Below are 12,788 nucleotides of genomic sequence, written 5' to 3'. Positions count from 1 at the left end.
GTTTGTCTAATTTATTGTTCTTTGTAGAACCTAGTAAGTTTTAATTCCAAATAATTACAAAGCCACCACTCACTCTTGTATATACAAGTTGAAACATTTGAAACTGCCACTTTTGCAGGTCAAAAAATCAGCTGTTTCACATGGTTCAACCTGACAGCTTTCCTGCAAAAAAAGTCTTCCTAACTTAATAGTTAATCATTCCAATTCTGCTAGGCATCGAAATATTCTTTTAAGTTAGAAAATGTAAAATTATTAAGATTTTTATTTTGTTTAAAAATTTGAACAAAGTGACTGGCAGTGCATATGGTAAGATATGAAAAATATGAAATAAAACCCTAAAATTTAAGAAACAATTTTTAAAAATCAGATTGCGTCAAAACATCAGACTGAATTAAACAACATGGCTTTATCTGGTGAAGCCCCTGCAACTCCTGCTGTTAGAAGTACACAGGCTTCATCCCAAGCACATAACACCTGACTTTGTTGGGAACGGTATTCACAAGCTAGAAGATGTCACTGGATTATGCAGGAGGGGGTCAGTCTGGAAACTTATTTTGTTATAAACACAGGGAGAGCACACCAAATCAATTCCTGGTATTTAATATCAGTAAACATTACAAATAGTATTTTAATTCCCGTGATTGCTATTTTGGTAGAACATCTTAGAGGAAAAATGTAAGTGCATAAGGTCTTCATTAAGGATCTTTGAATTTTAAGGAACATTTTTTTTTTTTTTTTTGTGGTACGCGGGCCTCTCACTGTTGTGGCTTCTCCCGTTGCGGAGCACAGGCTCCGGACGCGCAGGCTCAGCGGCCATGGCTCACGGGCCCAGCCGCTCCGCTGCATGTGGGATCTTCCCAGACCGGGGCACGAACCCACGTTCCCTGCATCAGCAGGCGGACTCTCAACCACTGCGCCACCAGGGAAACCCTTAATGAACCCTTTAAAAGCTACACTTTCTATATAGCAAAAAGCTACATTTTAATTCTGTTTTTAACATTGACAATGCATTCACAGCCCTGAAAAAAACTTTAAAAAAATCATAATGCATGTAGTGTGCATTAAGGCAGATAGCATCATAAAGTCTTTTTGTCCTTTTGTTGTTTGCAAAGTACCTTCCTGAATCTGAGAAAATTTTAAACTCTTCTTATTTAAAAATTCTTTATTTGTACAGGTCATTCCCACAGTCCATGCTTTATGTAAGATATTATATGCCATGTTCACCAGACTCATTCAAAACTGCCTAATTTTTAGTTACATCTGTTTTCTTCTTGCTTCTCAATTGTTTCCAAAATCTGTAAAGATTGCATGAATATCTAGGTATGAAAATTTCTCACAAACAGTTTTAAACATTCAGTAAGAGAACTTCCAAATCCACCTTTTTTTGGTTTTAGTTTCTAATGCTCTAGAAATTCTTCTGAGTTTTTTTGTTTGTTTTTCAGTAGACTTTTTTTTGAGGTATAATGGAGCTTTGACTACTTTGAGTTGTTGGGAAAGCTGCAGGGGAGAAATACTGGGTCAACTTTAAGTTTTATGATTGCTGGGGAGAAAGAGAGACTGGCGACAACATAATTTTCATCACCCAGAATTACACATTTTGAAAGCTCCCAGGCTCTTTTTTGGGGTTAGCTGTTCTACTGGCTCATCCCTTCGGCAAACTCACACTGTATTAATTACTGCGGCATCATAAGACTTATTCATGTCTGGTAGGGCTGGTCTCCCCACATTGTTTCCATTTTCAGAATCATCTTAGCTATTCATGTACCATTCTTTTCCAAATAAATTTTAGAACCTGTTTGTCACTACCCCCAAAAATAAACAAATGTTTAGCATTTGTTTGGAATTAAATGGAATCAAGAAAATTATTTGGAGGAGAGATGCTTAGTTTTCCTATTCATGGCAGTGGTGTGATGCCTCCATTTATTTAGGTCTTCTTGTATTTTCATAATAAAGTTTTATGATGTCTTTTTTACGAAAGTCTTGCTTATTTTTGTTATCTTTATTCCAAGGTACTATACCCTTTTGTTCCTTCTGCTAGTAGTTTTTATATTTTCTTATAGTAACACATTTTTGATAAGAATCCAGTTATTCTGAGGTTCAGTAAGTAGCCTTACCAAACTCTCATTAATTTCAATAATATTTCTGTATATTCTCTTAGGTTTTCTTTGTTGAAAACGATATTTTCTATGAGTAATGTATCTTTATTTCCTTGTTTCCAGTCTTTCCAATTGTGGTTTTGAATTTCCTCATGTATATTTTTTAATCTTTCTATTATTCATTTCTCACCTAATTGCATTGTAATCAGAGAAACTGTTCATAGGATAACAACTACTGTAAAATTTTTTGAGTTTTGCTTTATGGAATATTGAGAAAATCAGTTTGCAAAAATGCACTACATGTGCTTGAGAAAATTATGTATTCTACAATTTTATGTTCCCAACAAATCAAGTTGTTAATTTCATTTGAAAATATTCTATCTTACTAATTTTTGTTCATTTGATTACCAATTACAAACAGATGTACATTTAAACCTCTTCTTACCATGGTTGATTTGTAAATTTCTTCTTTCAGTTTTGTCAATTTTTTTCTGTATACATTCTGAGTCATTTTTATTAGAAACATAGAAGTTTATTAGCATTGTTTTTTTTTAATAGTGAAATTAAGCAATATCTTATAGTAATAGTGATCTTTGTCCACATTAAACCTTAAAATTTTACTTACTTTTTCGTATATTTGCCTGGTAATTTTTTTTTGGCATTTTATTTTCAATATGCCTAGGTTTACAAACAAGATATATTTGTTTTTAATTCAATATGACATCTGGATTTAAATGGTTATTTTTGTCATATTTATTGTGCATGATTACTCACACAGTTTTTATCTTGTACTTATTGCTTTCTCTTTTTTTAAATTCTCACTTTCTATCTTCTTTTGTATTAACTAAGTTTTTAAAATCCCATTTTTTCTTTCTTCCCTCTACTGATTTGAATATTACATGCTTTGTTTCTATTATTTAGAGGTTACACAAATTTTAAGACATAAACTTTAAGCAATTTAATTCTAATAAATATTTACAAAACAAGTTTTAAATTTCAATAATATTTTTATTTCTAAACATTCTTTTAGTTCTTTTGTAAACCACAATCATCTCTGTTAATAGGATCTGACTGTTTTCTTGTGTTTCAAATTCATACATACAGTTACATGTTATCAGTGTCTAGTATTTTCTTTTAGTTTTTAACCTCTGAGTTTACAATTTTTTTTCCTCAATATTTCCTCCTGCCTCTGAGACCTTCCTTATAAGATCACTTTCTTTCATTCTGAAAACCATTCTTAAAAATTCCTCTTGTGGAGTCTGCTAGTGGTAAATTTCTTCAGTGTCTGTTTGTCTGGCTTTTAATTTTATCCCACTTTTTAAAACATCAGCTGGGTAAACACTGGGAGTTTGACAGTTATTTCACTTCCGCCCTGTGAGGGGTGTGTCCCGCCCTCTGTGGGCTGGGTCCTGGGCTGTTCAGGGGGGTTCTGCTGGCTGGCTGTCTTTCCTTTAAGAGTCTTGCTTTCATCTCTGCTCCTTTTAACATTCTCTTTGGTGTTCTTTGATTTCACCATGGTGTGTCTAGATATGGATCTACTTTTATTTATCCTGCTTGGAATTCTAATGTTTTCTCAAATCTGCACATTTTTCTGCTATTTGAATATTTCCTTTTCTTAGTTATCTCAAATCTTCTCTTCTGAAACTTTAATCAGACACATTTTCAATCTTCTCCACATGACTCCTCCATGTCACTGCTTTTCTCGATCCCATTTTGCTTCTCTGTGTCATTTATTTACACATATTTTCCATTTCACCAATTTGCTGATCACTTGTGTCTAATATCTGATCCAACAAATCTTAAATTGGGTAAATATTATCATTGGCTAATATTCTTTTGCAAATCACAATCATCTTTGTTAATAGGATCTGATCACTTTCTCATGTTTCAATTCCAGTTTTGATCTTTCAAGCAGCTCACATATTTATTTTATCTTATGTTTTGAATGTATCCATGATCTGAGACTTTTAGGCATCTCATCTACACTTTGTGGTTTCTTCTGCCTCCCACATCTGTCCTCTGGTGTTGTATAACCCTGGATTGTGAGCTTATTTTTGGTGACATTTTATCTGTGGGAATCCTGTGAGGTCTGTGTGAAGGGGGAGGGCAGGCCTCCAGTGAGAATCTCATGTAATCCTATGATGAGCCAGTGGTGCTGCCAACCTGTGGCTATGTTAACTTAATTTGAGGACCATCCAAGTCATATAAATTTGGGCTCCAAATCTGTGTGAGGGCAAGTCTGTAGACATGAGTTTTCAGGGAGCTATTTTTTTCTACCCAGAGTGCCTACTGGATGATTTGTCCTTGTCTACCTTTTCTTTGGGTATGCAGCCTTCTGAGATCTCCAGTTGCATGCAGAGCTTTGTATTCTGTATATCCTCTTTCATGGACTCAAGGCCTTGTCTGGTTTCCCCTGTGTGGCCATTTAAGAAAACGAAACTGGCAATTAGGAAGGTCAGCAAACAGCCCTGGGTCAGCCAAGGGGTGGTCATCTTATTAACTGGATTAACTTAACTTTAAGAAGTCAGATATTTCACTTTCAGTGAATGGGAAACATTAATTCCTATTTTGTCTTACTAGAAAAAGAAAATGGACATGATTAGTTACTCACAAGTAAACAAAAATAGCTACCTAGTATTTTAGGCTTCAGATTAATGATATCATACACATCAAAGCTTATACTTTTAACTTGCTAGGGAATACTTTAATTTTTTCTCTTTATTATACTGTGGTGTCCAATGTCTGCCTAAGGTACATCGTTTAAGCAATAAAAAAATTACAGTTTGCACAGGGAAATTATATGGAAATCACCATTCGTTCCGGTCAGCATCACAGTTGCAGTAATATTGAGAATCAATGCAGTTCCCCTCTAATCCACAAGTACATTTTTGAGCATCAGGCAGAGAACCTCCCCAGTAAGTGTGTGTTTCATTGGTTCTTCCAACCCACCAGCTCACTGGGGTTCCATCTGAAAGACAAGTATGAGAAAGGTGACACCTACTTTGCCCCCCACTACCTGCCTCCCCAATATAGTTCCTTTACTTCCCTCTATTTAAAACATAGAGAGACTACTTTAAAAGTGAGCATATTTTAACTGTGCAATAGGATCATTTTTAAGAGGACTTCCAACTGTTTAAAAATATATATTTTAATGTCAAAACTTACGTTGTCACCAAATTTTTTTCTTTTAACAGAAAATGAGCATGTAGTCCCTAACTCATTCAGGCACGATATTTACAAACTTTTCTTGAGGACTCCACTTACATAATTTCTTTGGAAATAACTTTCAAGAAAGAATTGTCATCAAAATAAAAACCACAGTAATTTACACACTGAATCTAAAATCTGTTTCAGATCCTAAAATGCCATTAAAATGCTTAATGTTATTATAAGAAATATGGATTTCTTTCACTTTATTTATTAGCTAAAAACACTGGCATGTGTTTAAGACATGTACTTCCTAGCATGTCCTAAAAGTTTCTTGGAGACGTGCTTCTTCTTATACTGAATGGGTTGCTCTGTATTTGGAAACTAAAGAAATGGCACTGATAAGCCTTCTTCATGCCTGAGGTGTCTTCGGCTTGAGCAAGTCCGAGACAACTACACCAAGTTCTTCAGCTCATTCCCCTCCTCAGTGCAACGTATAATTAAGTGACAGGGCCAGAGGCTGCCTCAGCTCTGCAGGACTGCTCATCTACACTAAAGATGCTGCTGAGGCCCCAGTGTGGGATTACAGTATACCTGGGGGAGGATGATCAGAAAAGATTGCACACACAGGAGGGTGGAGGGGAAACAGTCCCTAGTAAACAGAGAATCAGGGCAGGAGGGGAAACGGAAGTGACATCAATTCTGCAAAGATGCCTGTCCATTTTCATGTGCTCTTTCAAACTCTTAAATTGTCCCCATCAGGCCCCCACTAAGAATCTGAAATAACTTTCTCCCTAACTTACAATTGCCACTGCTCATTATGGCTCCCTGTTCAATGAGACTTCTGCTTCTGCTGACAACCTCTCAGCTGGTAAACACATGGACTGCATTCATTACCACGCACTGCAGGCCCAGTGGGTGACACGTGTGCCAAGAAATCGATATCAACCATCTTTTTTTTTAATGTGTTGAAAACATCTTTAGGGGGTGGAAAATCTTTTTAGTGTATTATTTAATAGGTACTTAATAGACATTTTTCAAAATTCCATCTTAAAAATGTAATTATTCAACATCCTCTTTCATCGACTTGAAGAGCAAAGAAATCGTTATATGCCAATGTGTTACTGTGTGTTTACATTTTTCTCTCTAAAGTGAAAATCATTAAGTGTTTTTTAAAGGTACAAAATGCATGTGGCTCCATTCAAGATTCCTTTGAGTAACTTAGAGAATTTGCATAAGAAATAATTAGGAATAATATGAAGAAGAATTAGAGGCTGAAATGAAAAGGAATAGGAGAGATATCAATGACCAGGGTGCACGGCTCTACTTCCTCAATTATTTTAGGGCATAGTTCACTGTCCTTCTCTCCAGCCACAGCTACAATCCTCAATGACCTTAAGCATTCATAGTATGGCAACCAAATGGTTTCCTAGAGTCAACACTTACTGTCACACAACTTCCTCTTTAGCCACCTGTAATCATATCCCCTGAAACTATATGTAACACAGAGACCTTAAAGATGCTGAAAGAAAAATGTTTCAGAACCTAGCAAGATCCTAGGCCCTCTGCTCCTCCCTGGCCCTCTTGGAAAACAAAACTTACACAAGAGCTGCTGCACTGAGGCCCCAGACTTGCTATATCTCCTCTCAAGATTACCACCTCCTCAGTCTCCTGATAACTTCTGAGAATTTGAACAGTGGAAAATTCTTGAGAGAGAACTGAATTTTGACTGACATTCCCCAATCTACCCTATAAAATTCCTAAGCTACTTGTTCCCCACATTGCAGTCCCCTTGTACTGTTTTCACATTGCAACCTTCTAATGAGGGACCCAGGCTTTGGTGTGTTCACTCCTTCCACACAAGAGTAGCATCAAAGCTCTGCACGCCCATTTGTGTCTATTGATAATACCGAGCAAATTAGTGCAACAATTTTAAGGTGTATTGGGCTACACTATTTGCCTGCCTCAACTCAACCTTAATTAAACACTTCTGGAAATATATAGGTCTGTAGTGAATTTGTTTAAATTAAGTTTGTACTAACAATCCTCCAGTAGCAGCATATAAGAAATGCAAATAACTTGGCATGTATGGTTAATGAAGGCCCTTATTTTGTTTTTTTAGCAGGTGTTTATTAAGTTTACAAGTCTTTTCTCTTTCCATCTTTCCCCCCAGACCCAATTAAATACTTGTTTAAATATTTGTTTTTGTTGCTGCTGTTGCTGTTTTATATATTTATTAACATATCGAAGGGCTAACAATTGAGCAACCACATGCAAATCAATAGGCAGACACTGGCCCTCCAGGCGGGAATCCTTTGCTGATCTGGGTCGTGTCCAGGTTCTGGAATAGACCATCTGCTAGTTTGTATGCGTTTGCTCCATGACTCACTGGGTGGTTTTGTTTCATGACTTTGTTAGTGGTTGGTTCCAACACTACTCTCTCTTTGCCTCGTTTTCCCTGGTTAGACAACCCATAACAATAATTTACTCTCCTGGAGGCAGCTTTCTCATTCTTCTGGGAACATACAATTTTAGCTCAGTGATCTATTTGGCATCAATCAACTAACAGTAAGTACTAACTAGCACTAACTATAAATTCAATAAACTGGAGAGATGCAAATAAGTAGCCTTTACTTCATGCCATTTATAGATGTGGTGCAATTAAGTTCTGGCAAGGTTAGTGTCTTAGCTCTGAAGACTCGAAAAAAGATAAAATGATTTCCTGAGTCCCATAGCTGCTGAGTGACAGGGACTTGTCTAAGTCCTAAGAGCTTGAACTCAGAGAACCTGCCTACTGCCCTCTGCTAATTCCACTCCCCAGATGCCTAATCAGAGAAGGGGCAGGTCAGCCTCCAGAAAGCCAAGCAGTTTCATGAAGGCAGTGAGGTTGCACATTCCAACAGAATGGGATTTTTCAAAGGAAAAAAATATAAAATTAAACATAAGAATTTTCAAAAGAAGAAAAGATATGAGAAATAAACTAGTAGCACTTACGTTGTGTGAAAGAGGTGGGGATACCAACATTGTTCCCCAATTTACAATTAGCCAAGACACTAATTGCATCGTCTATGAAAAAGAATCTCATGGAATAATCACCTCCAGATCACTAAGCCATGTTGTCGTTAGCAATCCTTCCCGAGATAAGACAGAATTAAGATGTCCCTGCCCTTCATGGCAGATGAGCACTGAGCATTCCAGGGGCCTCCTTAGGAGGCTTTTACTGCTCAGTTGCCCAGTTGAGTCTAGGGAGAAACTTCAGATCATTCCTGGCTTTGAGCAAAGACCTTGGTCTTTGCTCCAAAGAAGAGTATCCCTGTCACTTCAGATGTGATCCGGGCACTATGGGCACACATTCTCATGCATCTCTGGCAGGCCATTGTGACCTGTGGGGACTACAGCCCACAATGTCTGATTACTCTGATTACTCACCATGGGGGGTTGAAAGCCTTGACTTCTTGCAATGGAAAGTCAGCTTCTGTTGGCAGTGGTCCACGTAGTCAATTATGGCCTGGAGCTGGTCCATGCTGGCTGTGTACTTGAAAAACACAGGATGGGGGCCTTCTCCATTTGAGCTTTTGACACTAACCAAGTGGGAGCCATTGTGCTGCACTGAGGTCCATGCAGTGTCTGGTGGGCAGAAGAGAGGTTGGGAGGGAGAAAGGAGACTGTGATGAGAATGGAATCACTAAACATAAATATGGAAATCAGAAGCATCTTTTATCTGAATTAAGGTTTTTATTTTTGTAGCAATCAAACCTCTTTGACATTGGAATCAGCGAGTGGAATTCTTAAAATGTTGACAGTAGGGATTCTCTTTATTGAAATTTGCATTACCATTACTATAGTCAACATTGTCAGGGGGTCAATTTTTTTAATTCTGTATTATAATACTCAAAGTTATAAACAGAACTTTTTGGCTTTTATTTTTTTCTTTCCATTACTATAAGAGGAAAGCTAAAGATTATCGTGTATATACTTATGTTTGTAACAAGCATATTCCTCATCTCACTGAGCATCTTTTCCTCTGATAATCAAAGAAATGTATACAAGACACATTTGAGGAACAAGCAGCCCCCAAAACCATTATTTTGATCATGCAAAATAATGGAAAATAAGTATTTTTGACAAAAATTGACTAATAATGTGTCAGCAACTCGTTCAATGGCCAGCAATAAAAAACACAGAGCCTTGGGGTATCTAATATAACAATTCCTAGCAGTAACCATTGCTACATGAATGTCTGCTGGAAAATTCTGGCATATTTCTGTTACATGGATTACCTATATTTTTCCAAGAGATTTAAAAAACAATGCACACTTCACAATATTTATAACAGAAGAAAAACACCTTGACTTCTTTTATCTTCCCCAAAATAACCTCCCACCATGAATGTATAGAAGCTCCCACAGTATAAAAGGCCCATGGCTCAGTGGCTAAAAGGCTGAGTTCAAGCTGCCTTAATTCAACTATACTTATAATGTCATGTCATATAACTTCCTCTGTAATATGTATTTGATAAAATGATCAGTATCCACACAAACTTGCCATATTACAGGGGCAGGAAACAGCCTTGTGTTTATTTTTTATTATTTTTTAATAGCTAATACATGAGCAAGGTTCAAAAATCAAAACAATGCTGCATGGAACTCACTGAGGGGTCCCCTGCTCCTTTCCTGCCCTGAGAGTTTGGGTCTGGGAAAAACCTACAGCCATGCTGGTGTTTGCAAACCCTTAACACATCAAATACATCCAGAGATCCAGGGAAAAGAACCCTAAGGGCCATGGAAAAACCTCCGATTCAAAGCCTATGGAAAAGAACATCACAAAATATGCAAAAACTAGCCAGGACAGGAACAAACTGTGAGTCAGCATGACTAATGCAGTTTTATATTCAATTAGGAGAAAAGACTTAACGGATCACCTGTCTCTCTGCTCACTAAAGGGGGCTGTGAGTGTTCCTATGGCAACTTGAAATCCATAGATTGTGTTTCCCCTTAATCATGTTTTCACTAGACATTTTATATTTCAACATTTTCCTGGAAAATTACTTAAATGCATCTGGCATTATTTTTGGTAATTACCTACTCCCATTCACCCTCAGGGTTTCTTCCATCAAATGAAATGAGGGTACAGGGAGGCATGCAGAAGGCTGTGTTAGGCTTAGGAGTTCATCAGTTCCCATGCCACTGTGTCATTTATTTTCATGGCTTAGAGCACAAAGAAAAATGATGTGCCTGAATAGTTCATACAGGCTGGTGGTCAGTATGATAAATGTATGGTCTTGCATGGTTAAGGTGTAATAATAGAAATCTTTTGAAGTGGAGAGAAGGGAAAGGTTGAAAAGAACCTCAAAACTGCCCTTCTGAAAAAATACTTTAAGTGGTTGCCCTTTCTAGAAATATTATTTAAAAGACCGCAACAAAGACACATTATGTTTCCCTAATATTCCACAACATATTATTTCAAAACTATGAGTAGAAAGGAACCTTTGACATGACACATAATCTTAGCCTTCAAGCACGAGGAGACGGACTAAGGAATTTAAGTGACCAGCATGATGGAAAAATACTTAGCTGTTACTCACGGTAGTCTGAAGCATAATTTTGGATCTGAGGTAATTAATTTTAATAGTGGTCAAATTTAAACAGGAATTTTGAACTATCGTTGAATTAGACCCTATCAGAACATGTTCATCCAACTCACTGGAGCCTCTCCTCTGCACAGGAGCAGGGTGGCCATTGGTGGCACCTGGTTGACCGTTTGCTCGGACAAATGAACCTGCAGCCAAGTTAACTTGCTGGTTTGGTTTGGTAAGCAGGATATAAATAATGACATTGACTTACCATATCATATGACATCCACCTCCTTCTGTTTGTTTTGCCAACTTAGATCCACTTTGCAATTGGCAACACTTCCTACACTTTATAATAGACCTCTGAACTATACAAGGAGTCTTTCATAGCAAAACAAGTGGTTGGATGGAAAAAGAACCAGATCTTTATTCTACAGATTCAGGTAAACACACATTGAAAGCATATCTGCTATGCTTATTTCAATCTCCCTGAGAAAAAAAGACTTCACGAAAAATAGGATGCCTTTATATTTTGTGGGACCATCGCTCATGATCTGGAAATTGACCTTGAGGAAAGTAAAGGCAAAAATCCCTTCTCCCACAGATGCCTGAAATGAAGTCCAATTTGTGTCCAAACACCACCTCTTTGGAAATGAAGCCAGCTGCCTCTGTTTCTTCTGATGGGAAGAGGGTACACATTCTGAGAAGACTGGGAAGGCAATATGCCAAATGATTTAACGTGTCACATCTATCTCCACGTAAAGCTGGTCAAGAAGATGCACTCAGGATGATAAATAAGGACAGACTGATGTAAACACTAGCAGCCATTCCTGGATCCACAAAAATAATCTGAATTCTACAATAGAGACCCACAACAGCCTTCTCAGAATTTCTCCCCCTGTGTTACTATCCAGGGAGAAACACTGTTATAACCTTTTATCCAGCCCAACCCTCTGGCCACACAGATAAGAGAAATGGAAGTCTAGAAAAACTCACTTGCCCAACTTCACAAAACTATGTAACTTTGCCACACATTTCTAAGCAACCCAGCGTGAGTCGCTGAGCTTTCTGAGTAGGTAAACTTCTCAAAGAGTGCTGAGGTCTGTAACCTTCCCAGAGTGCCTTACCCATCTGAGCCCTCTACTATATTTCCAATGAAAAACCTCCAGAAGAAAACAGAACTAGATCCTGGGCATTTATGTGCCCATAGTCCTGGTAATGGCCAACTGCGCTGCTCTGAATGTCCAGTGGGTGCCCTGAGGAAGGCAACGGTCAGCTCTCACCTGGCCCTGCCCTAGATCTCAGAGGCCCTGGGCCCTGCCATGTCATTTGTTTGTCAAAGCCAAGGATGACTGGTGTGTGTGTTTTATTGAAGGGGAGAGATGACAGCTCTAAGCAGACAGTCTCCAGGCCCTGGGAGGGCCCAGAGGTGGCACTCAGGCCAGCCCCACACCTGTGGGTCCCTCTTGATCAATATTTGTATGAAGACCCTCATAAGGGCTGCCACAGATCTGGGGCCTTGAGGCTTTTCATGATTTCTTTTAATATTCTGAACACAAGAAAATGCTATAAGATACAACTGGATAACCTCAAGGGAATGCAGCTACTTCACAGCCTTCTTCCCTAGGATTTCAGAGGGTGATATTTTCACTTACTAGGTCACACTGAATACAATTTTGTGTGTCTGCTCATTCATAAGGGTAGACATCTGCTATTTAACATGAACTGACACTTACTCAACACGACATATATTGTCTTGAGGCAACATGTACGTGTGCTTGGCCCTGTGCCTAAAACCTCCCAAGAGCTCAGTTACTGGGAGATATTATTAGTGCTTTCCCTTGTTTATCAGCCTACCACACAGCACAAGCGCAAAGTAATTTCCTCAGAGAGTACATTATATATGCAATTATAAAATTAGATATGGACAGAGTACAGGGTCATGGTCAATAAGAGATATGGGTTACAATCTA

At 38.0% G+C, this 12,788-nt stretch overlaps 1 protein-coding gene across 1 annotated transcript in view; it reads right to left on the bottom strand.

Annotated features, from left to right (window-relative positions):
* LOC115840055 (contactin-associated protein-like 3) overlaps window positions 1-12,788 on the bottom strand; it is a 197,738-nt gene that overhangs the window by 36,727 nt on the left and 148,223 nt on the right. The window contains exons 13-14 of the mRNA XM_030832476.2: window positions 8,673-8,870; window positions 4,908-5,064 (exon numbers count right to left, since the gene is read on the bottom strand). Coding sequence (XP_030688336.2) covers window positions 4,908-5,064; window positions 8,673-8,870 — 355 coding nt within the window. The remainder of the gene's footprint in view (window positions 1-4,907; window positions 5,065-8,672; window positions 8,871-12,788) is intronic.

This window comes from Globicephala melas, chromosome 6, assembly GCF_963455315.2.
Source record: "Globicephala melas chromosome 6, mGloMel1.2, whole genome shotgun sequence".
NCBI classification, from domain to species: domain Eukaryota; kingdom Metazoa; phylum Chordata; class Mammalia; order Artiodactyla; family Delphinidae; genus Globicephala; species Globicephala melas.
Note: the sequence above shows the minus strand (reverse complement) of the source record. Positions and strands in the feature narration are given on the sequence as shown.